We start from the raw sequence: 25,112 nt of genomic DNA on the forward strand, positions 1-25,112 counted from the left end.
CCAGGCACCCCTCTTTCCTTTCTTTTCTTTACCTTCATCCCTTCTTCTTTTTCTCTTTTATATTTCTTTTCTTGTGGGATCATCATCATTATATCTCCCATGCTTCGTCCTGAGGTTGATTCTAAAAGTGCAAAAGTCAATCAAGTGCTTCTTCTACTACGGCTATTTAAATGTTGTTGATTGCAGAGCCCAGGACTATGTCAATTACATTTCTTGCTCTGAAGATCTGTTCACATAGAGGAGAATAGTTCCACGTCTACGTGGACTTTCTTTTCTTACAGGCTACCAAATTCTTCAGTTATGAATCACTTTACTTCGATTCATATTCAAGTCCTATCTTTTATGGGCATTTTCCCCCTGGAATTGTATGAATTACGCTTTTTTCCTTTTTTCCTAGTGGGAGAATCCTGTGCTTTCATACCTTCCAACTTACTCATTCCATGTATTATTTTGTTTGTGCTCTTCACCTTAGAGGTTACTGAAATCTGATGTGAATTTGCTGCTTTCTTAGTCTCTTGCAGGGCTGGAATCCTGGGCTTCGTCCTGCTTAGTGCTCTCATTTCTTACTGGGTTCAAGTTTTACCCTGATTTTTCTGGAGTGTGTCCTCGAAGAGATTTCTCAGAAAAGGAGAGGATCTTTTCTTTTCTCTTCTTTTTACAAATCATCTTGTTTTGCTTCTCTACTTGACTGACAAGTTACCATAGTACAATTTTTTTAGATTCAAATAGGTTCTCACTGAGAACTTTGGAACTGTTCTGTTTTATTCTAGCATCAGTTCTTATCATTTCTACTTCTGATCTGATTGCTGTAGCTTTGGTCCCTCCTCCTCTCTTCCAGCCTTTTGGGATCTCTTCTTCATTTCCAGTCTGTGCCCGACAGCTCAGATCCTTGCACTTTGAGGACTTGCGTGCCTCTTCAGTTCTAGGAAAATTTCTGTCTGTCTCAAAATAATTTCCCATTCTTGGGTGTGCCTGACTGGCTTGGTCACTGGAGCATGTGACTCTTGATCTTGGGATTGTGGATTCAAGACCCATGCTGATTATAGAGATTACTTAAAAATATAATTTAAAAAAAAATTCCCCCCCCTTTTTTTTTCTATCTTTTTCCCCTGAGGACTTGTATTATAATTTACTTTAACAAGTTTTTCCTGTCTTCTAAGTGTTCTTTTTCATAGCATCCTATTTTTGGTTTATAGGTATCTTTTTCTTCCTGAAAGTCTCATAAGAAACTAGTTTAGTAATATGTATGTATTTGTGTGTGTGTGTATACACACATATATATTTAATTAATTTATTTATATTCATATTTATTATTTATTTAGATTCTTACTGTAAGCGTTCTCTGTGCCTCAAAAGAGTGCAGCTATCGTGTTGCTTTGAAAATAGAGATTTGTCCCAACTTTAGAATGACTTTGCCACTTGTTGTTCCTCACTTCTCTCTTGGCCCTGAATTCTCAAAAGTAAATTTTCCTCTCTTTAACCAAATACTCTATTTTTATAGTCTTTTGTTGCACTAAGGGAGTGCTTGTGGTGGCTGCTCCACCGTTTTGGACCTTCTGCTGTGTCTCTGCCCAGCAGATCGTATCCAGCCCTCAGTGCCTACCAATGCTACCCCCTCAATGTTCTCAGTGAGGATGGCATTGGATAGAGTTTATTACTCTGAGGAATAAATCCGTGTGTACATGGTGGTTGGGTCAGTGGTTGACATCACTGAGTCAGATCCATCATCTCTTCATTTCTCTCTCTCTTTTTAAAAAGATTTTATTTAGAGAGAGAGCATGAGCAGGGGGAGGAGCAGAGAGACAAGCAGACTCCCTGCTGAACAGGGAGCCCCATGCAGGGCTCAATCCCAGGACTCTGAGATCATGACCTGAGCTGAAGGCAGACAGCTAACCAACTGAGCCACCCAGGCACCCTTCTTCATTTCTCTTTGCCACTCCTTCATGGTTACAGGATGGCTGCCACCACTCTTGCCATCATATCTGCATTCAAAACAGGAAGAAGTGATAATACTGGACAGCTGTGTCCTGTTCGTTTTTAGTAGGAAAGCAGAGCTTTTCCCAATGACCCTGTAGCACACTTCTGCTTTTGTTTCATGGTCTGGGACCATATCCAATGAGTACTCCTAATTTCAGGGGGCACTGGAACAGTATTGGCCTTCTACCTTCTATAATGGGAGGCAGCAAAGAAGACAGTGGTGCATAGAGGCTTTGGGTGAACCAGGTCGCACAGTCTACCATAATAAGCAAGACAGGGCAAGACTGAGCAAACACCGTTGTGCCCACTTGTATCAAGGTTCATTTTAATAGGCATGTGCAGAATGTGGGCATCCCCCACCATTTGAAAGTTCTCATTGTTCCACTTTGCTTTCACAAGAGACCTACGTTAGTACCTGTTTTGCTAACTGAAAGAAATCCAAAGAGTATTTTTGCATTTATGGGAGAAGGTGAAAAAAGAAAATAGCATTCAGCGTTGGTTTTGCAGCAAGCCATTAGAGAGGCAGTGCACGCCCCAAGCAGCGTGTGACCCTGCCACCTCCTTCCTAGAAACTACACTTAGCAAGCACTTTGGCATCAAGCTATTATAGCCTTGAACCCCATCCATGGGCATCTGTGCTTCCTCTTGATTGTTTTGTGCATCTGTTGGCAAGATGTGTCCTAAGGTATCAGAAAAATTTAAGAGAAGTTGTTTTCGGTCTGGGAATGCCTCAAACATCTCTCTGTATAAATTCATGCTTCTTCCCTTTACCTCATTTCATCTTAGGAGAGGCTTCAGGAATGCTGTCGTTTTGGATAACAAGGAAAGCCTGCACTCACTTTGTTTCAGTACTGTGTTAGTACAGGGGGTACTGAGTCTCAGTAGGCCTTGTTCAGTGAAAGTTAGGTGTGCCTGGAGCGTAGGGTCTATCAGGCAGGCCAGATGGAATGAACAGTGGGAGGATGGCTGGGAGTAGAAGGATGGGGATAGAGGACTTTGAAGAGCTAAATCTGTTGACTCAGAATGGGATTTTCCAGACCAGGGATTTTAGATTTTATTCCGTACAACAGTATTTCTTAGCGTGCTTCAGACTCAGAATGGAGGGCTACTTACAATGCAGATGGCTGGACCTCACTCCCAGAGAATTCCTGACTCTGTAGGTCTGAGCTGGTGTTGGAGAATTTCGTTTCTAAGAAATTTCGAAGTGATGCTGATGCTGTAAGTCTAGGGACTACCCTTTGCCTGTTGTACTGAGGCAGTGATAATGCACAGTAACCTCATTTTCTCATTAAAAACAAAACAAAACAATGAGTATAGGGGGACCTGGGTGCTCAGTCAGTTAAGTATGTGCCTTTGGCTCAGGTCATAATCCCGGGTCCTGGGACTGAGCTCTGCATGGGGCTCCCTGCTCAGTGGGGAATCTGCTTCTGCCTCTCCCACTCCCAAGTCTTTCTCTCTCTCTCTCTCTCTCTCTCAAACAAACAAACAAACAAATAAATAAATCTTTTTAAAAATTAAAAAACATTTTTTAAATGGGTAGAATAATACCTTCTAGGTTTTTAAAGGAATGAGTGACTGAATTATATTTTCTGGATCGTTGGTGCTCTTTGGCATCTGCAACCTCGCTGACCCAGCAGACACTGCCCTTCCCAGGGCCAACTAATTTCTAGAGATAGCAAACAACTGGCCTGCAAGCACATCTTTGGTACACAGACCCACCAATCCTAAATCCGTACCTGCACCCACCTTGCATCAGGCTTCTGCAGTCTGGACTCTGTCCCCTGCCTTAAGTCACCCAGGGCCAGGTCCTGGACATCTAGAGACCTTCGTGATAGCCCAGAGCCCACGAGAATTACTCAAATGATCCAGTCCTAAACCTGCTCAGTGGCTTGCGACCCCCATTCCTTCCTGGGAAAGCCACAGTAGAGGCTGATACCCACATTTTGCCTTTACCCTCCTTGCCCCCCGTCTGGTCCTGTTGCTTCCTCTGCATGATGTCTCAGGACAGTGTGAATGATGAATGGGAGGGTGAAGATGGTGGAGATGCAGACCTCAACTGGGAGGATCTGATGGCAGTTCATGGCTGAGCCTTACTGGGCTAGCCTGGGACCATCCAAACAGAAAGAGAGCCCACAGGGGCTGCAAAAATATTAGTGATATGAAAATAAGGGGATTTGGCAACTTTTTGGGTGTTGCAAGTTGATGACCTCATATCTGAAATGGTTTGTAAGGAGACTCTCTCTGCTGGAAAAGCAGCCTCGCTGCCTTGCTCAGTGACTTCTGTAATGGCAGCTGGAAAGTCCTGATTGCTTTAGCTCTTGGTCCCACCAAAGGTCCTTCTGTGATGAGGCCATAACTCCTAGGTAGCATATCAGGGGAGATTTCCAGAATCAAGATGTAGCGTAGTGAATATTTCCTTCTGCTTCACATTATTCCTAGAGTATATTTGGCACTTGGTGTCATAAGAGATATATTTGCTTATTTTTATACAGCCGGGGAATGATAGACTAGCTCACATTAAAACATTTTATTTACTGTAGGACTTCTTGGAACCTCTAACATTTTAATGAGACTCCATTAATGGAGAACACAGTATCCAGTGTTTAATTAGTTGTCCATAGGACCTTTTTCTTCTGTGTCTTTTTTTCACGGAACACATTTTGGGAAATGCCACCATGACTGAACATGCTCATGTGTAATGCTACTGACAATCAAGATTTTTGTAGGTGGTGTTGATTGTTCTCCTGAAGCTCATAAGTAGAACAATGCACAATTTTTAGACCAGCTTGCTAGAGTTCTGTTTTGCTTTAGTCTGTTGATGTGAAAAATAAAAAAGACATGACTTGTACCCAGATGTACCCAGTGCTTGTCATCTCATGGGATGATGACTCATCCCCTGAAAATGGTAGGTAGTGTTCATTGTCTTTTTTTTTTTTTTTTTTTTTTTATTTTTATTTTTATTTTTTTTTTTTTTCATTGTCTTGATAATGGATGATGCTCTGTCTTTCATTTACAAAGATGAGGCCAAAAATACTAGGCTTCCTAAAAATAGCGTCACCTGTTAGCCCACTTCTATTCCTTGAAGATAACCGTCCATTGGTCAGTCTCATGCTCTGTTGAAATGCCTCAAGAGTGATGGAAGGAATTCGTCTCAGAGGAGTGGAAAATGGGTTGACTTCCTTGTTCCTCCCAACTCAATATCGTTGAGTCTTTCCCTCAATAAAAGGTGTTCTTGAACTTTCTTAAATCCTTTGGCTCTTCAAATAAGTTTATGACCCCAAATTTTTAAGAACAAGCTTGAGCAGAATTTGTCTCCAGTACAAGAGACTTTCCTTCAGAGAACCAGAACTTGTAGTTTTCTTATCAGGGGGTAGCTACAATGTTTTTATTGGTTATTTTGGTTTGCATCTAGTTAATGTGTTTGTAATTGCTGTAGCTAACAACTGTCTGGATCCTATAACTCAACTCTTTTTTTTTTTTAAGCAAAAAGTAAAAACTTTAAAGATGTTTACATATATAAAATTTGTATGTGTTAAAAATTATATATAAAATTAATAACATGATATGTTTATATTATATATACATTATGTGTATATATAAGGTATATGTGAGGTATATGTGTGTATGTTTTTTTTTTAACCAAAATATAGAGAATCCAATGGGTATAATTTTTTGGTTGGTTTTTGTGGGATTGTGGTAATCATTTATAAAAGTTTATGCTAGATACTTAACGGTTGACTTTTGTTATTTTGTTATATTATCTATTGTTTAATACACAGATTACCTATATGCCATGAACCTACTATACAAATTTAGAATCAAACTCACTACCAATTATGTGGAAGCCACCTGTATATCCCTCCAATCCAATCTATCTTTTTTCAGAGATAACCACTATTTGAAATTTTGCAATTGTAATTTTGCTTTCTTTTCATTTTGCTACATCTGTTTTATCCCTTAACAGTATGTTGTTTAGCTTTGAATTTTATGGAAGTGGTATAATTTAAGTAGTCTTTCTGTTATTTTTTCACCTATTCGACACTGCTTTCAAGAATCACCATTGGGCTCCTCGCTCAGCAGGGAGTATACTTCTCCCTCTCTCCCTTTTTCTCTCTCAAATAAAATCTTAAAAAAATGTTTATATATATTATATATGATTTCTCTTTCTCTACTTTCTATCCCTTTGCTCATTTGTTTTGTTTCTTAAATTCTCCTTATGACTGAAATCGCATGGTATTTGACTGACTTGTTTTACTTAGCTTTATACCCAGTAGCTCCATCCATGTCATTACAAATGGTGAGATTTCATTCTTTTTTTTGACTAATATTCTATTGTGTATATATACTACATCTTCTTTATCCATTCATCAGTTGATGGACACTTGGGCTGCTTCCATGTCATGGCTATTGCGAGTAATGCTGCTATAAACATGAGGTACATGTATCCCTTTGAATTAGTATTCTTGTATTTGGGTAAATACCCAATCCTGTGATTACTGGATCATGACATAATTCTATTTTTAACATTCTGAGGAACCTCCACACTGTTTCTACAGTGGCTGCACCAGTTTGCATTCCCACCAACAGTGCACAAGGGTTCCTTTTTCTCCACATCCTCACAACACCTGTTGTTTCTTGTATTGTTGATTTTAGCCATTCTAGCAGGTGTGAGGTGATATCTCATTATAGTTTTGATTTGCATTTCCCTGATAATAAGTGATGATGAGCATCTTTTCATGTGTCTTTTGGCCCTCTGTATGTCTTTGGAGAAATGTCTGTTCATGTGTTCTGCCAATTTTTGAATTGGATTATTTGTTTTTTGGATGTTGAGTTTTATAAATTCCTCCTATATTTTGGATGCTAACCCTTTATCATTTGCAAATATCTTCTCCCATTCCATAGGTTGCCTTTTAGTTTTATTATTTTCCTTTACTTGGCAGAGGTTTTTATTTTGATGAAGTCCCAATAGTTTATTGTTGCTTTTGTTTCCCTTACCTCAGGAGATGTATCTTGAAAGAAGGTATGTCAAGTTACTACCTGTCTTCTCTTCTAGGATTTTTGTCGTTTCAGGTCTCACACTCATTGAGGTCTTTAATCCATTTTGAGTTCATGTTTGTGTATAGTATTGGAAAGTGGTTGAGTATTCCTTCTTTTGCATATAGCTGTCCAGTTTCCCCAACCGGATTTGTTCAAGACACTTTTTCCTGTTGGGTATTCCTTCCTGCTTTGTCAAAAATTAATTGACCATGTAATTGTGGGTTTATTTCTGGATTCTTTTCTGTTCCATTGATCCATGTATTTGTATTTGTGCCAGTAGCATACTGTTTTGAGGACTACAGCTTTGAAATATAACTTGAAGTCTGGAATTGTGATGCCTCCAGCTTTCCTTTTCTTTTTCAGGATTGCTTTGGCTATTCGGGGTCTGTTGTGGTTCCATACAAATTTTAGGATTGTTCTAGTTCTGTGAAAAATGCTATTGGTATTTTGATAGGATTAAATGTGTAGATTGTTTTGCATACTATAGACATGTGAACAGCATTTGTTCTTCCAATCCATGAGCTTCACGAGCTTGGAATGGTTTTCCATTTCTTTGTTATCTTCAATTTCTTTCATCATTGTTTTATAGTTTTCAGAGTAACAGGTCTTTGACCTCTTTGTTAGGTTTATTCCTCAGTATCTTATTATTTCTGGTACATCTTTATTCTCTTTTTGAAGGACTTTTTTCCCCTATTTTTTTTCTTTATTTTACAAAAAACTTCACAAAAACAAAAAACCTGGTAGGAATGTTTTGTAAATGTCTCCTGGTACATATGCGGGGGTTTCTCTAGGATAGTGTTTTTTGAATACAGGTTCCAACCCATTAGAGATAATGGAATCAATTTAGTGAGTGTAATAGAAGTGTTAGAGTACATCAGACATAATAAGAGTAAATATTCTGCGTCCGTGCTGTTAAAAGATGTTTTGTTTGGATACTGAGTTTCAGTGTCAGATGTACAAGATAATGACACATTGTTATCCACAGTGCTTTTTAACAATTTATACTTGTGGTAGTGCTTTGTAGAGATTTCCCTTACTCCCTATCTTCATTGTTTGGAATTGTCAGACATACATTTTTGTCAGGTTGGTAGAGAATGGTATCTCTGTGCAGGTTTAATTTGTATATTCCTGGTTACTAATGAGGTTGGCCACTTTTTAATATTTTTGTTAATGATTAGAAGTTTCTCATTTAAGAAATGCTGGTCTTCAGATTATTTTTCTATTGAGTTATTCCTTTTTTTCTTTTTTCATTGACTTTTGGAAGTTTCTGATACAACATGGATGTTAATCCTTTGGCAGTTAAACATTTTTTTTTTTACATATGTCTTCCTCCATTTCCTGATTCTTTATATTTTTTTTCAACTATTGTAACAGAAGTTAATTTTTATGTAAATATATTTATTATTCCTTTCTTTTATAGTTAATCTTTTGTTTCTCCAAAGTCTCATTCCATGGTCAGAAATATAAGACGTTATATATGTATTTTCCCAGTTTAGTGTCTTATGATTTAAATTTAAGTCTTTAATTCATTGGAGATTGGTTTTTATGCATGGTTTTGGGTAAAACTCTCTTTTCCTTTTTCTTTCTTTTCTTTTCTTTTCTTTTCTTTTCTTTCTTCTTTTCTTTCTTCTTCTTTCTTTTCTTTCTTTCCTTTCTTTCTTTCTTCTTCTTTTCTTTCTTTCTTTCCTTTTCTTCCTTTCTTTCTTTTTCTTTCTTTTCTTCTTTTCTTTCTTTCTTTCTCTTCTTTCCTTCTTCTTTCCTTCTTTTTTCCCTTCCTTCTTCCCTTTCTTGTCCCTTCCCTTTCTTCCTTTTCCCTTTCTTTCCTTCCCTCCCTTCCCTTCCCTTCCCTTCCCTTCCTTCCCTCCCTCCCTTCCCTCCTTCCCCTCCCTTCCCTTCCCTTCCCTTCCCTTTCCCTTCCTTCCCTTCCCTTCCCTTCCCCCTTCCCTTTCCCTCCCTTCCCCTTCCCTCCTTTCTCCCGTTTTTCCCTCCCTCCCCCCTTCCTCCCCCTTTTCTTCCCTCCCCTATCCCTTCCCCTTTCCTTCCCCTTTCCCTCCCCTTCCCTTCCCCTTTCCTCCCCTTCCCCTTCCCTCCCCTTCCCTTCCCTTTTTTTGATATGCAGTTGACCCAGCACTACATATTGAATCACACCCCTTTTCCGCAATCCTTGGATAATATCTCTATCATTTTTTTGTGTGTTTAGGTATATTTCTGGACACTCTCTTCAGTTCTCATGTTCAGTGTGAACACTGATAGAGTACTGTCTTAATTGCTCTGACTTTATTAAATAGTTTCAGTATCTGGTAGTGAAACTCCTCTAGCCTATTCTTTCTAAGGATGATTTTTTTTTCTTATGTCTTTGCAATTTCATATAAGTTTTAGATTCAGCTCATTAAATTAGTTTTTAAAAGTCCTTATTTGGATTTTTTATTGAAGTTGCACTGATATAAAGAGAACTTTTATCTTTATAAAGTTAATTCTTTCTATCCATAACTACAGTATATCTCTCAATTTGTCTTTGTAAATGTCTTTTACTAATTTTTTCCTCTGTAAGATATTGCCCATCTTTTATCAAATTTATTCTACCTTTTTTCTGTGTTAAATGATTTTTAAAATTAGATTTTCTAAGTATTTCCTGGTTATATTGATTTTGTTATATTGCTTTTATATCCAGCTATCATTCTAAGCTTTCATTATTTTTAATAACTTCTATAGATTATGTCAGTTTGTGTTCTTTCTCTTCAGTTTTTAAGTCTTACTGAGCTGACTGGAAAGTGATAGTAGGCATTGTTGTCTTATTCTTGACCTTAAAGGGAATGTTTTTAACATGTTCTCATTAAGAATAATGTTTTATAGATATGTTTAAAAAAACAAAGGTAAGGATTTTTTTATGAATAGGCATTGTGCTTTAGTAAATATTTTGTCTGTGTTGTTTGAGATAGTATGGTTTATCCTTGAAGTCAATGTGATTATACTTGCAGATATATAAAGTTAAACTACTCTTGGGAGCTCAGTTGGTGGAGCATGTGATTCTTGGTCTCAGGGATTTGAGTTCGAGTTCCACTTTGGGTGCAGAGATTAGTTAAAATCTTTTTGGGAAGCCTGGGTGGCTCAGTGGTTGAGCATCTGTCTTCAGCTCACAGCATGATCCTAGAGTCCTGGGACTGAGTTCTGCATCAGGCTCTCTGCCTGGAGCCTGCTTCTCTCTCTGTGTGTCTCTCACGAATAAATAAATAAAGTCTTTAAAAAAACTCTTTAAAAAAACCTACTCTGTGTTCTAGCAATTAATCTAATTTGTTCATAATGTGCTAATTTATTATTTTTTTAAGAATATTTGTTATGATTGCTAATGTAGGACCAATCTGTAATTTTCTTTGTGCATTCTTGTCTAGTTTTGGTCACAAGTTATACTTATCTCTTAGAATGAGCTGTGTGTGTTGCTTTTTTATTCTTTTGAAGAGTTTGTACAAGTTTAGAAAGAAACATTTGTTGAAAATTTTCCTATTAAATATCTTGGTCTTCTTTTTTTCCTTGTGGAAAGTTATTTAATTACTGTTTTACTGTGTGTGTATGTATGTGTGTGTGTGTGTGTGTGTGTGTGTTTTAAAGGTTTATAGGAGTATTTGGCCTTCCTATTTATTCTTGAGTCAGTTTGGGCTTGCTTTATTTTTCTAGCTATTTGGCCATTTTGTGTGTTTTCAAAATAAAGCTGTTCATAACTTTCACTTATCTTTTTAACCTCTGCAGTATCACTCATTATATTCCACTTTTATTTCCTATTATTGTTCTTCTATTCCTTTTCTCATTTTTTTTGTCTTTTTCTGGATAAATCCTATAAATATTTACTATTTTGTTAGCCTTTTCAAAGAATTAGCTTTTGACTATTGTGATTCTATTATGTTTTTTTCTATTTTACTAATGTCTTCTCTTTGTTATTTTCTTCCTTTTCATTTCTTTAATTTTATTGTATTTATATTTCTCAATATTTTCAGCCTCTCCTAAAATAAGCATTTGAGTTTTTGTATTTTTTTGAAAGTATCACTTTGCTGGCAAGTTTGAGATTTTGAATGTTTTTCAATTCTAAATATTTTAAATTTCTAAGCATTTCTTTTTAATCTATTTAGAATTGTTTTAAGGTTTCCAAATCTTGTATGTGTGCTGTTTTGAATTTTAACTTTTTAGTTAATTATTTCAACCTAAATAGCATTGGGGTAAGAGAACATTGTATGGTGTTTACCAAGATGTGCTTTTTAGACTAATAAAGTGGTTAAGTTTTGGAAATGAATACTTAATGTGCACTTAATGAGAAGAATTTATATTCTGAAATGATTAGATTCAAGGTTCCATTTATATCTGTCAAATCTGTGAACTTATGTTTCCTCTATATCTTTACTAACTTCTTTTTTGTGTTTACCTCTCATTAATTAAAAGAGGAATGATGACACTTTATTATGATATATTTTTGTAGGGCTTCCTTCAAGTTTTATCTGTTTTGATTTATATATTTTGTGATTCTAATCAGGTACATTCAAGTTCAGATTCTTACAGGCTCTTTATGAGGTAGACTTTTTCATTGTATTGGGATCCCCTCTCCCTTTATAATATCTTCTTTTGGTTTTTGGTTTTGGGTAGTTTTTTGGTTTGTTTTTTGCTTTGAAGTCTATTTGGCCAACAGTAATATTAATTGGAAATAGCCTGGTATGTTTGTTTGTTTGTTTGTTTTTTTAATCTTCCCAATTCTTTGTGTTTCACTTTTTGGAATTAGCATAGAGCTAGAATTTGGAATTAAACAGAATTTGGAATAGAGCTAAAACTTTTTATTATTTTATTATTATTTCTAAACTGAACATCTTTAGCTTTTAACTGACATATTTTATCCATTTTTATTAATAATATATTTGAACTGGTGGCTGCCATTTTACTTCATGCTACTTTTTCTTTTTTTTTTTTTTTTCCTATACTGCTTCATCTGCTACTGTCTATTCCCCTTGTTTTGATTCATCTAGTTTTTACTGTGGATTGTTATGCTGTTTTGGTATTTTCCCCTCTATTAGTGTGGAAGATACATACTTGATTTCTGCTCTTTTAGTGCTGCCCTTCAAATGTTTATCATGTAATTTTTATTTTATTATTATTATTTTTAAAGATTTTATTTATTCATGAGAGACACAGAGAGAGAGGCAGAGACACAGGCAGAGGGAGAAGCAGGCTCCCTGCAGGGAGCCCGATGTAGGACTTGATCCTGGGACTCCAGGATCACGCCCTGGGCGGAAGGCAGTGCTAAGCCGCTGAGCCACCCGGGCTGCCCTATCATGTAATTTTTAGCCTAACAAAATCTAAATGATCACTTTACCACCTCTAACAATCAATACTAGGAGCTTAGAATACTTGACTCCAGTCAGACTTCCTTCTTGACTTGACTAGTGTCTGTTATCTGTTATTTTAGAAATATACTTTAAGGGGTACTTGAGTGGCTCAGGTAGTTGTCTGCCTTCAGCTCAGGTCATGATCTCAGGGTCCTGGGATCCAGCCCTGTGTCCAACTCCCTTTTCAAGGAGGAGTCTGCTTCTCCTTCTCCCTTGCCGCCCCTCACCCCATTCTTGCTGTCTCTATCTCAAATAAGTAAAATCTTTGAAAATTATTTTTTCTTTTTACTTTAAAAACTTACACAAAGTAAGCCTCATGTTTTCAGTACAGTTCTTGGAGTTTTAACACATACAATTTTGTTTAAACCACCACCCACAAACAGGATATGGAGCAGTCCATTACCTTAAATTCCCTTTGGAGGCAAACCCTCCTCCACCCCATTTGGTGTCACTCAGTACTGTTTTCCATCTCTATCATTTCACCTTTCCAGCTAAAGGTGAAATGGAGTCATTCAGTATGGGTATAACCTTCTGAGAGTGCTGTTTTCACTGAGCATGTTTCTGAGATCTGTCCATTTGTGGCATGCATCAGTATTCCCATCCTGTTTATATTGTTGAGTAGTATTCTGTTATTAATCCATTCAGTTGTTGACGGTTTGGGTTGCTTCCAACTTCTTGTTATTGCAAATAAAGCTGCTGTGAACATTCATGAGATGTTGTATTAGTGTGTGTATGAATGTAAATTTTATTTTCTCTGAGGTAGCATTGCTAGGTTGTGTGGCAAGTGCATGTTCAAATTCATAAGAAACTACCAAGCTGTTTTCCATAGGGGTTTTATCATTTTGTGTCGAGAGGTTTTTCTTATGCTTATTTGCCATCCATGTATCTTCCTTGATAAAGTTTCTGTTCCAATTTTTGCCTGTTTTTTAATAGGATTTTTTTTCTTATTGTTGAGTTTGAAAGTTCTTTATATATTCTGGCTGTAATTCTTTTCATGTATCTGGTCTGCAAATATTTTCTCTTTCTGTGGGTTGTCTTTCCATTTTTTAACACTGCCTTTCATAGAACAAAAGCTGTTAGTTTTGATGAAATTTAATGCACCAATTCTTTTTCTTTCATGGATCATGCTTTTGATATCATATCTGAGAACTCATTGCTTAACCCAAGGTCAAACTAATGTCTTTAAACATTTGGTAGAATTCTTTTGTGAAGCCTTTTGGATCTGAAGGTTTTTTTGGGGGAACTTAATAATACAAGTTCAGTTTCCTACTAGCTATAAGGCTATTCAAGTCATCTATTCCTTTTGGGTATATTATGATAGTTTGTGTTTTTTGAAGAATTAGCCCATGTCATATAAGTTGTCAAATTTATGTATGTAAGGTTGTTTGAAGACATTTTGAAATTTATAGGGTTCTGTAGTGATATGTCCTGTTTCACTCCAATTATTGGTAATTTGTCTTCTCTTTCTCTTCAGTCATGCTATAGTGTTTTTCAGTTTTACTTATTTTTTTCAAAGAACCAACTCTATCATTGATTTTTTCTCTTTTAGCATCTTTTGTTTTAAATTAATTCATTTCTGCCCTTATGATATCCTTCTTTCACCTTATTTTGGATATGTTTTGGTTAACTTTTTATAGGTGTTCCAGTAAAAACTGAGATTTTAATTTGAGAATGTTTCTTTTCCTAAATGTATGGATTTGGTGCTGTCAGTTTCCCTCTTAGCACTGCTCTGGCTGTATCCAACATTTTGATACATTGTATTTTCATTTTTATTCAGTCTAGTACTTTTTATTTATTTTTTTTGAGACTTTCTCTTTGACCCATGGATTATTTAGAAGTATTTTTTAAAAGATTTTATTTGTTTATTCATGAGAGACATAGAGAGGCAGAGACATAGGCAATGAGAGAAGCAGGCTCTCTGTAGGGAGCCTGCTGTGGGACTTGATTCCAGGATCCTGAGATTACAATCTGAGCCAAAAGCAGATGCTCAACCGATGAGCCACCCAGGTGCCCTGAAGTGTTTTTATTTTGTGTCCAAGTATTTGGATTTTACAAGTATTTCTGTCTTATCTTTCTGTTACTGATTTCTATTTTGAATCTACTGTGGTCAGAGAGTACATCACATATTATTTCAGTTATTTCAAATGAATCGAGGTTTGTCTTATGGCCCTACATGTTGTCTGTCTTGGTATATGTTCTTTGAGCGCTGGAAAAGAATGTGTATTCTGATGTTAAATGGAGTCTCCTATAAATGTCATTCAATTGTATTGATTAATGGAGTTATTGTGCTCTTATTCTCCCTAATTTTTTTTTATCTAATTGGTCTGTCAATTGTTGAGAAAGGAGATATTGAAGTCTCCAGTTGTAAATGTGAATTTGTCTTTGTCTCCTTTTAATTTTAGAAGTTCTTCACATTTTGCAGTTTTGTTGTTTAGTTTATTTACATTTAGGATTGCTGTGTCTTCATGGTAGATTGACTTTTTATCATCACATTAGGTTACTTTCTGTCTCTGGTCATTTTCTCTATATTGAAATCTACTTCATATGTTAATATAGCCATTCCTGCTTGTTTTTGACTAATGTTCACATAGTATATTTTTCTACAATTTTACTTTCAGTCTACTTATATAATTATATTTGAAGTGAGATTCTTTTAGACAACATATATTTTTCAAAGATTTTATTAATTTACCTGAGAGAAAGAAAGAGAGAAAAAGCATGATTGGGGAAAAGGTCAGAGGGAGAGGGAGAAGCAGACTCCCCACTGAGCAGGGAGCTCGACATGGGGCTCGATCCCAGGACCCCGAGATCATGACGTGAGACCAAGGCAGATGCTTAACTGACTGAGCCACTGAGGTGCTCCTAGACAATGTATTTTTAATCCACTCTGCCAATCTCTGTCTTTTAATTGGTGTGTTTAGGCCTTTTATATTTAATATAAGTCCATCTATCTTAAGACTTGTGTACCATTTCATTTTTTGTTTTATTTTGTTTTTCATTGTTTTGTTTTCCTTTTCTTTCTTTCTCCTGAGTTAAATTTTGACTTCTCTAAAGCTTTTTTGAGTGTATCTCCTTGTGTATCTGTTTTAGTGGTGGATCAAGGTGTATTACATATACAAAGTTTATCACAGTCTTCTGGTACCATTATTTTACTAGTTTGAGTGAAATCTAGAAACTTTACTTCCCTTTATGTCCCTTTACCCTCTCCCAATTATAATATAATTGTATTAAATATTTCCTCTGTATACATTTAGAGCCACATACCCAATGTTATGAATTTTGCTTCAACCATCAACTTAGAAGACTCCAGAGGAGAAAAAAAACTATTTACTATTTTTCATGATAGTGTTTTCTTTTCTTCCTGATACTTCAAGGTTATTTCTTTTACCATTTCTTTTTTGATTGTTTTTTGTCTAGAAATTTTAGCTATTCTTTAAGGCAGGCCTGCTTATGGCACATTTTGTTAGTCTTCCTTTATCTGAGAATATCTTGACTTTTTTCATTCCTGAAGGATATTTTCACTGAATGTAGGATTGTAGGTTAGCAGTTCTTTTCCTTCAGTACTTGAGAAATGGTGTGCCACTTCCTGCTGTCCTCTGTAATTTCCCATCAGAAATCTGTAATTCAAATTGTTTCCTCTCTGTTTGTAAGGTATCATTTTTGTCTCTCTGCAGTCAAATCTTTGTCTTTAGTTTCAGAAATTTGACTATGAATCTTGGTGAGGACCTCTTTGTGTTTATCCCGTTTGGGTTTGCCCAGCTTCTTGAGTATTACATCTTTTGCCAAATTTGGTAACTTTTTAGCCATTATTTCTTTGACTATTTTTCAGCCCTACCTTCTTATCCTGTTTCTGGGATTCTGATGCCATAAATACTTAATCCTCTGTTATAATTCCACAGGTCTCTTGTTCTTGTTTGTTTGTTTGGTCTACTTTTGCTCTGTTGTGTAGACTGGGAAATTTTTCTTGTGTTTTCTTCCAGTTCACCAATTTTTCCTCTGCTTCCTCCATTCTAGAGTTGAACCTGTCCACTGGGATTTTTAAATTTATCGTTGCATTTTTCAACTCTAAAATGTTCATTTTGTTCTTTTTAAAATCATCTTCTGTTCTGAGACTGGGTTTTTTTGTTTGTTGTTTCAAGCATGTTCATAAATGCTCATCCAAGCATTTTCACAGCAAATACTTTTAAAGTCTTTGTCAGATAATTCAAACATCTCTGTTATTCTGCTGTTGGCATTTATTGATGATCTTCATTCAACTTGAGATCTTTCTGATTCTTGATATGATAAGCAATTTTTTCCTGAAATTTGAGTATTGTTTTATATTATGAAATTCTAGGGTTTTTTTTTTATAAATTTCATTTATTTATTCATAGAGACAGAGAGGCAGAGACACAGGCAGAGGGAGAAGCAGGCATCATACAGAGAGCCTGACGTGGGACTCGATCCAGGGTCGCCAGGATCACGCCCTAGGCTGCGGGCGGCGCTAAACCGCTGCACCACAGGGGCTGCCCGAAATTCTAGGTTTTATTGAAACTTTCTCTTTTAGCTGATTTTTTTTCCCCTATCATTCCAGCAGGGGAAGGGAGAATTCTACTTTGTTTCTGCCAGCTGGAAATAGAAGTCCAGGTTTTGCCACTTGGCCTTCACTGGCTCCCAGTCCCCCTAGAGGGTGGTGCTGCTCATTACTGCTGGGTGGGAGTGGGAATTTTGGCTCCCTGTTAGGCCTTCATTGATACCTCCCCAGCTGAGAGGGGTGAGAGTGATTCATTATAGGTCCCCACGTGACTTGCATTGATGCCATGGCAGAGAATGGTTTTGTTATTACTGGATGTTGACAAAAGTCCTGACTCTCTCTTCTGCCTCCTGCTACATCACTTCCTGAGGGAGTGTGAGGGATAGATGTGTGGACCATTCATGTGGTTTCCAGTGTTATGGCCCAGCAGTGATAAATGTCCCACCTCCAAATGCCTATGATGCTACACTAGCCAGGCAGATGGGGGTGGGGGGGGGGGGAGTGGGATTTGGTGCCTTGTTATACAGCCTGGTAAGTATGGAAGGCTAGGCTCCTTTCCCAGTGTTTGCTCATATGGATGGAGTAGGACAACAGTTGTGTTTTTTGTTTTTTTGTTACTTTCTGTAGCATTTGGCTAGAGTGAGCAATTACTGTCTATGAACATTTTCTATCTTGCCAGGTTGCTTCTTTCCTGATTCTTTGGCTACAGAGATCTGGTTTTTGTTGGGCTTGTTTTGTCTATTCTCACTGCTGTTTTGATTCATAACTTCTAAAGCTCCATGTGTGGAATAACATGAAGCAAAACTCCCCACCACACCATGCCATTCATCGGGCCTGGTGGTAGCTAGCCAGTCTGTCTTCTGTCCACCTTGAAGTGTTTTCTTTTTTGTTTTATATGGAAGGTTCCAGGGTTTTGTTTTCACTTAGTGAGGGAAATAGGTGAAATGTATTCACTCTGTCCTCCCAGAAGCACAGGTCCTCATACTAGTGTTTGAATGTATCATTTGTTCTTCAACATTTTGTACATATGTCAGTCTTTGATGATTCTGGTCATCGAAGTCCTTCAGGCTCTCTATAAGTTGTTTCTTCTTCTCTGTATCTTTATTTTTATATTTTTTACTTATTTATTTTTTAAAGATTTTATTCATGAAAGACAAGAGAAAGAAGCAGAGACACAGGCAGAGGGAGAAGCAGGGTCCCTGTGGGGAACCGGGTGTGGGAGTTGATCCCAGGACCCCAGGATTATGACCTGAGCCAAAGGCAGATGCTCAACCACTGAGCCACCCAGGCACCCCTTCTCTGTATCTTTAGTTTTGATAATTTGTTTTCATGGGAATTTGTAGTTTGTATGTATGAGCATGAGAAGGAGAGAGAGAGAGAGAGACTCTCAGAGACACAGAGAACACAGGTATGCGAGAGAAATCATTAACTGAACCCTATCTCTGAGATTCTCCAGACAATAAATTGAGAATGCTTTGCCCCAAAGAAGATCCTCATTCTCCCCTGATGTGACACAGGGGTTGGGGCAATTTCAGCCAGCGTCCAAGTTCTACCCTTTGAATGTGTTAATCTCAGAATCCAGCCCCCCACTCTCTGGTGGGGACACATCTCAATGGTGACATTTGCGTTGGTCACCAGGACTCAGTGTTTTCCCCCTTGTTTTGCTGTTTATTGATCCCTGCTCAGATTTCTGTTACTTTCACTTGCTTGTTTAGCAGAGGCCATGGGGTTCAGGTTGGGGAACATGCTTCATCCTGTTACTTAAAGAATATCTGGAAAGAAAGAAATATTTGCTGTCCTTCATCTAGGTTCAAGTGTATAGCAGAAGGCTTTTTGGAAGATCTTGTTTGCCAGAGGTTATTAAGGTTCCCAGTAAATCCCAGTATTGTCTGTATTTTCTTTTAATATAAATCTCTGCTACTGATGTCTGTTTTTCTAGTTTTGCCATGGATAGAGAAAGTGGGGAATAAGTATGAAACTGTGTTCCAATTTTTTTTTTTTTTTTTTTTCTGATACGTTTCTCTCTTTTTCTCTTTAGGGCAGAAAAGACTGAAGTTCTGAGTGAAGACCTGCTTCAGGTAAGGTCTTCACCGGCCACTCGTGTATGGAAACCAAATATGTCTTCCCATTAAAACTGAGCCCAATGCTGTTCCCAATGCTGTTCAGGCTGCTCAAACTGTTCCTTGTGCAGTCTCTGTAGACGTAACTTTTTCTCCTTTATGGTTTTTAAATACTGATTTAGGGAAGAGTATTTGGGAGACATGGCAGTCATTTGACTGCAGGGTTAAAACAGAGAGCCCCTCAGTCAGCGACCGCTCCTCCTCCTATTCTCCAGCATTGCGTGTTGTCTCCCCCAGCAGTGCTTGCCTCTGTAGAGCGTGGGTCAGACAGTTTTCCCACAGTCATCCAGACGATGGCCCCACCTCTGCTGACCTTGCCCTCACCTGCTTATGCCACCCACTGCTCTGTCTGCAGGTGGAGAAGCGCCTGGAGCTGGTGAAGCAAGTTTCCCATAGCACGCACAAGAAGCTCACTGCATGTCTCCAGGGCCAGCAAGGGGCCGAGGCCGACAAGCGTTCTGTAAGTGCCTTCCTACCCAATGCCCGCTGGCAGCTTCAAACTTGCCTACGGAGGACAGGGGACCCACTCCTGGGGCTGTGTTTGGTGTAACTGTGTCTCATAGCCATTTCTGTGTCTGAGAATTTACAAGTGGTGTGTTTCCATGGTGTGGCAGCCCCTTCCTCCCTCGTCCTGCCCTCTAATGCTGCCTGAAACATCCCCCATCCTGAGCAGGCTGGACATGGTCCCTCTCTTTGTTCTCCTTGGACTCCACTGTTAGGGAAGCTTCAACCTTTGTCTTCTCTGCTCCAGCTCATTCATAAATTCCATGTACCTCCATAGTACCTTAAGATCTCATGGAAAAAATGATACTATGGTTTTGGAGGTTACAGGTGACCTGTAAAGACCCTTGGAAAATTATTTTCCCTGTAACAAAACAGTTAAAGGGAGCCTGCTGAAGGAAGGTTATCCTAACGTCTTCTATGTAACCTACATTAGTAATAACAGGTGTTGCTTATTGTGATTCTGTTGAATGGTTCTGGCTGGAAACAATCATTGCTGGCTCACTTCCCTCCTGACCTCCTCCTTTGCCCCCAGCTCCACCAAAGATTAAAATATAGTCTTAGATGTTCCTTTGGCTTTATTACAAGGGATCTGCCATTCAGGATGTTTTAATCCTCCTTGAGTTTACAGTCAACATGTTTGGTGTCTGATTGTCTCTGACCTGGAGTTACTGTTGACTTCTGCTTCCCAGTGGTCTCTCTGAGCCTGACACCCCCAGCTCCTGTGGCCTTATTTCTAGTGACAGGCACGTGATGTGTCCTGACACTTCATCCCCGTCTTACGCTGCACTACAAGAACCCGCTTTGCCTGCCCTGTCAATCATCCTGTCTTCTTCCCAGCCCTGGTCTCTTCTTTATTAATATTCCCAGCAGGAATCTCTTTCGTATGGTAGAAATAAAACATTCACAGGTTTGGAAAATATCTATGGAGGTAATTCTGTGTGTATCAGGAATTTCAGCCAGGGGAGCCTGAATAGTCTAAAGGGAGAGTCATGAAACCCATTAATTAAACAAACACCTAAGGTGGGACTCCAGGAGATAGACATTTGGGTAGGGGCCTGCTGCCAGGCCTGCCTGTGACCCACTTCCTTTCATTTGTTCTAAGAAGTAATGTTTTTAAAATGACTGGTCTACAATACAGAATATTTTAGTATCAGCAGTATCAACTGAGTGTTACCACTAGAGGGTTGAAACTGGCCTTCGGTGTTGGTAGGTTGATTACTACTAGCATCGTTTTTTCTGGGATGAGGTAAAATCACCTAGATTTGTTGGGTTTTAATTGAATTGAGGGTCTTGTAAGCTATATCAGTTAGGAGGCACATGTTCTAAAATATAGTATATTAATAGAAAACTTAAGATATGGTGAGGCCAACAGATAAGATGATCACTGACATAAATTTGATGGAGGGCAGAGCAGACTGTGTGTAGGACCACATGGAGAAGCATCAGGATTACTCAGGATAGAAGGAGGAAAATGTGGGCAAGAGACTCAATTGTGCTTTCGCTTGGGAGGAGTGGGTGAGGTAGTGTAGAGAGGTTTAGGATTGGCTTGCTTTGAGCAACCTCAGTAGGTCCTGGGACACAGGACCATCTCTAGTTGTCTGGTACCTGGCCCTGAAGTGGTTAGGGCAGGTGGACGGTGGCCCAGAGAATGAGAGCTCCCATAAAAGAGGTAGTTGAGGTGTAGGCTGTGGATTGGTTGGTTTGCATTTGAAAGGCACCCACATGGGTGAGTTGTTGACTGTCTCTAAGAATTGGCTAACCCTGGCAGAGGCGATCCCTTCCTGGGTCAGCAAGACACCAGATGTCAAAGCCTCAGAATACCAAGACATCGTGAACGCACGGAGTAATTGTGACTTCAGCAAAAAGGGCACTTAGTATATCACTTGAAATTCTGAAGTAGCGGGTCCCAAGGTGTATTCATCAGCTTTGGGTCGGCAGTTCTGCAGTGTTCTGGCTCCTCCCAGTAGTTGTAATGTGGCTGCTGCAGCTCCGGGCATCACGTCTTCACATAACTGCATCAGAGGCAGAAAGCATGAGTGTGGTAAGAGGATGAACTATCTTTGCCTGCTTTTTTGTTGTTGTTGCTTTTATCAGGGAGAAAAGAAGTCTTTCACAGAAACATTTCTCTTATGTCTCCCTAACTACAAGGAAGGCTGAGGAGGTGAATATGTGTCGAAGAGAAAAGGGTTTGCCATGGTTGGCTGTGGTGCACCTGCTGGGACACATGTGATCAGGCTTCTGTTGACAGGGAGACCACAGGGGCAGTGGTCAGGCCCTGAGGGTTGTAGCCACACTCCTCCATTGATCATAGTGCAAACTGGACACCCATCTGGTTGACCTGCAGGAAGTCTGTGCTGGATGTAGGTGTTCAAGTATGTAAAGGTCAGTGATTTCACTGCACAGACTTCAGTGTTGGGGTCAATGATTTCTCGGGCCAATCAGTCTTTTGGTGTCCTCATAGAACTGAATATATGATCCGGCTAAAAAGAAAGTCAGAGAGCTCTTTTAAATATTTAACAGCCATAGACCGGCAGGAGGAAGTTTCTAAGGCCATAACTCAAATACATTTTTCCATTTTTTCTAAAGTAACACATCAAGGGATTTAATAGGAGACATGACACTTACTAATTGCCTCAATCCTAAAATATGTACTCAGTTCTTAGAGATTATTAGGTATGGAGATGTGTCAAGATCCAAGGAACAGGCGAAAAGAAAAAAAGATTAAAAATGAGAAACTTAAAAAAAAATAGAATGAGAAAAGTGGGAGTGAGATAAGTAAGGAACAAAGACTAAAAGGAGTGGTTGGGTGTTTAGAGAGGATTGAGGGGTGAATATGGAGAGTAAGCTGATGGTGGCCAGAGGGCAGAGCATGTGGGGATGGGTGAAATGCTGGGGAAAGGGAGTAGGGAGGTCCAGGCTTCCAGTTACAGATTGAATAAGTCTCGAGGATGAGAGGCACAGCACAGGGACTATAGTTGGTGTATTGTAATGACATTGTATGGTGACAGATAGGAGCTACCCTCATGGCAAGCCTAGCGTTCATGCACAGGGTTGTCAAACCACTGTGTTGTACACCTGAAACTAATGTGACATCGAGTGTCATCTGTACTTCAGTAAAAAGAGCGAGCAAGAGAGGGTGAAGAGATGGTCATTCTCCAAGGGAGCGAGGTCAACTGAAGTGACCAAGTGGAGTCCTAGGGTCTCAGAATGGGAAGAGACATTTAAGAGCTAGTGTTCGGCATTTTATTGGAGTGCAGGGCAGGTTGTTGCTATTTGTCACTTTTTTTAAAAATTATTTATGTAGTTTTAAAGATTTTATTTATTTGAGAGAGCAAGAGAGCACAAGCAGGGGGAGGGGCAAAGGGCAAGGGAGAAGCAGGCTTCACGCTGAGCAGGGAACCTAGTGTGGGACTTGAGCTCATGACCTGAGCCGAAGGCAGATGCTTAACTTACTGAGCCACCCAGGTGCCCCTTGTCACTTCTTTTTAAACAAGCTCATTAGCAGTTTAGTGCAGTTTCCAACACCAAAGCTTTTATCCTATGCCTCTAAAAGTTTGGCTCTAAAAGCTGGGGCTGACTGTCACATGGGAGCCGACAGAGACTCTAAGTTTTGTTGCCACTACCTGAGTGACCAGAGCAGGATCATTTGGTGAGCACTGAGTTAAACTGGATTCCTTACGTGGGATGGAGAATAGAAAGGATATGAACTAGGTTTCCATTTTGCTTCCTGTAGTCCAGGCTAATCACTGGTTAATTCATCGGTTTTAAGACTGTCCATATAAGGAAAATGTTTGGTGTTTCACCATCCTTGGCGTTTCTTGTTGGGGAGTCACATGCAGCAAATACACTGTTAGCGGGAGTCCTCCTCCACCTCCTTGATAAATGCTTGGAAAGTGCCATATCCGCCATGTGAGCCCATGTACCTGCCAAGTGCTCCACAAACCCAGAAGGATCCCCATCCTCTGGAAGCTCACAGTTGTCCGTACAGGGAAGCAGCCGGTCCATGGAGTCATTAGTTCCTCAGATAAGGTTTCAGGACTCAGAAGAAGCACTCACTGGGAATTAAACAATAGAAGGTTTCTGTGAGGAAGTGGCCTCTAAGGACAGCAGGAAGTAATGGCACCAGAAGGGGTGAACAGGTGCTTCTGGGACATGGGGTGACATGGGCAGAATTTTCAGAGACAGAAGGGAGTCAGGGGCATCTTTGAGAAACCCGAAGGTGGCCAGTGACTGGAGTATGGACAGTGATGAGGAGGGCTGAAGATGGAGATGGACGGCGTGGGGACCCCATCACACCTTAAAGGGCATGGGAAAGATTTGGACTTCATTCCTAAGAGCCATGGGAGCCAGTGTTTTAATCATGAGGGGCATGATCTGATTTATTGGCAATTGTGTGAAAAATGGATAAGTGGGGGCAGAGGCTGTGGTGGAAATTAGAGACAAATATGGAAGCGATCTAGGTGAGAGGCAAGATGTTCTGGGATCAGGGAAGATGGAGAGAAATCGTCAGAAGCGGCAGATACATGATGTAGAGCCTCTTGGACTTGAGTGGATGTGGGGGTTTTAGGAGTGGAGAGGGCTTTCAGGGTCTCTGGGTTGCACGAATCTTGACTCTATAAGATTTGATGAGATCACCTAAGGAGACAAATGGCCCTTGAATCAAGAACCCCAGGACCTACAGCATTTTATTTTATTTTTTATTTATCTATTTTTTTTAAGAATTTCATTTATTTATTCATGAGAGACATACAGAGAGAGGCAGAGGGAGAAGTAGGCTTCATGCAGGGAGCCGAACGTGGAACTCGATCTGGGGACCACTGGATCACACCCTGAGCCAAAGGCAGAGTCAACCACTGAGCCACCCAGGCGTCCCGACCTGCAACATTTAAGCGGGAGGAAGATCTAGCAAAGAAGATGGAACAGTCATGATCGTACCAGAAATCCACTTCCTTCTTACTTCTGACTCCCAGACATCACCCTGTATTTGTTTTATTCCACACCCAGACTTTGAGAATGTCCCAAATGAGAATGTCTTACTCCAATTTCCATTGGCTTCAGTATTTCACCCTAGTCTATACAAGCATCATCTCTGGCCCAAACAGGGCCATTCCTGGCAGGTCTTCTACTCTACCATGACCGTGTCCCTTTCATAATCCATTCTCTACACCAGAGATCAGATGTTGCCACCATCCTGCTTAAATCCCACCAAAGGATTCCCATTGTAGAGTAAAATTTCAGCCCCTTACTCTGACCCTCAGACCCTAACAATGTGCCTTCACCTTCATCTCTGAGCTCAGCTCTTGCTCCCACCCCCTGTCATCACTGTCTCCAAGCACTGACCTCACGGAACATGGACATGCCTGCAACTTTTTCACTTCCAATAACCAGCTTCCTTTTCTCCAGATGGCTTCCTTTTCCATGTAATGTGTCTGTTCCATTCCTCCCCCCAATTACATCACTCCCTTTTATTTTTTCAGAGTGTGTATCATGAACTGAAATCATTGTGACCTTTTCCTCGTCACTGCTGAGTGAGTTCCATGGGAGCAGGGATCTTGTCTCTCCATCAAGGCTGTATTTTTAATGCCTAGAACAGGGCCT

General features: G+C 39.3%; 1 protein-coding gene across 5 annotated transcripts in view; it reads left to right on the plus strand.

Moving 5' to 3' along the window:
• The window catches only part of ARHGAP44 (Rho GTPase activating protein 44), a 168,691-nt gene that overhangs the window by 71,683 nt on the left and 71,896 nt on the right, over nucleotides 1–25,112 (plus strand). For all 5 annotated transcript variants that reach the window (XM_025428334.3, XM_025428335.3, XM_025428336.3 and 2 more), the window contains exons 2-3: nucleotides 18,929–18,968; nucleotides 19,366–19,470. In XM_025428334.3, the coding sequence (XP_025284119.1) occupies nucleotides 18,929–18,968; nucleotides 19,366–19,470 (145 nt within the window). The remainder of the gene's footprint in view (nucleotides 1–18,928; nucleotides 18,969–19,365; nucleotides 19,471–25,112) is intronic.

This window comes from Canis lupus, chromosome 5 (assembly GCF_003254725.2).
Source record: "Canis lupus dingo isolate Sandy chromosome 5, ASM325472v2, whole genome shotgun sequence".
Lineage (NCBI taxonomy): Eukaryota > Metazoa > Chordata > Mammalia > Carnivora > Canidae > Canis > Canis lupus.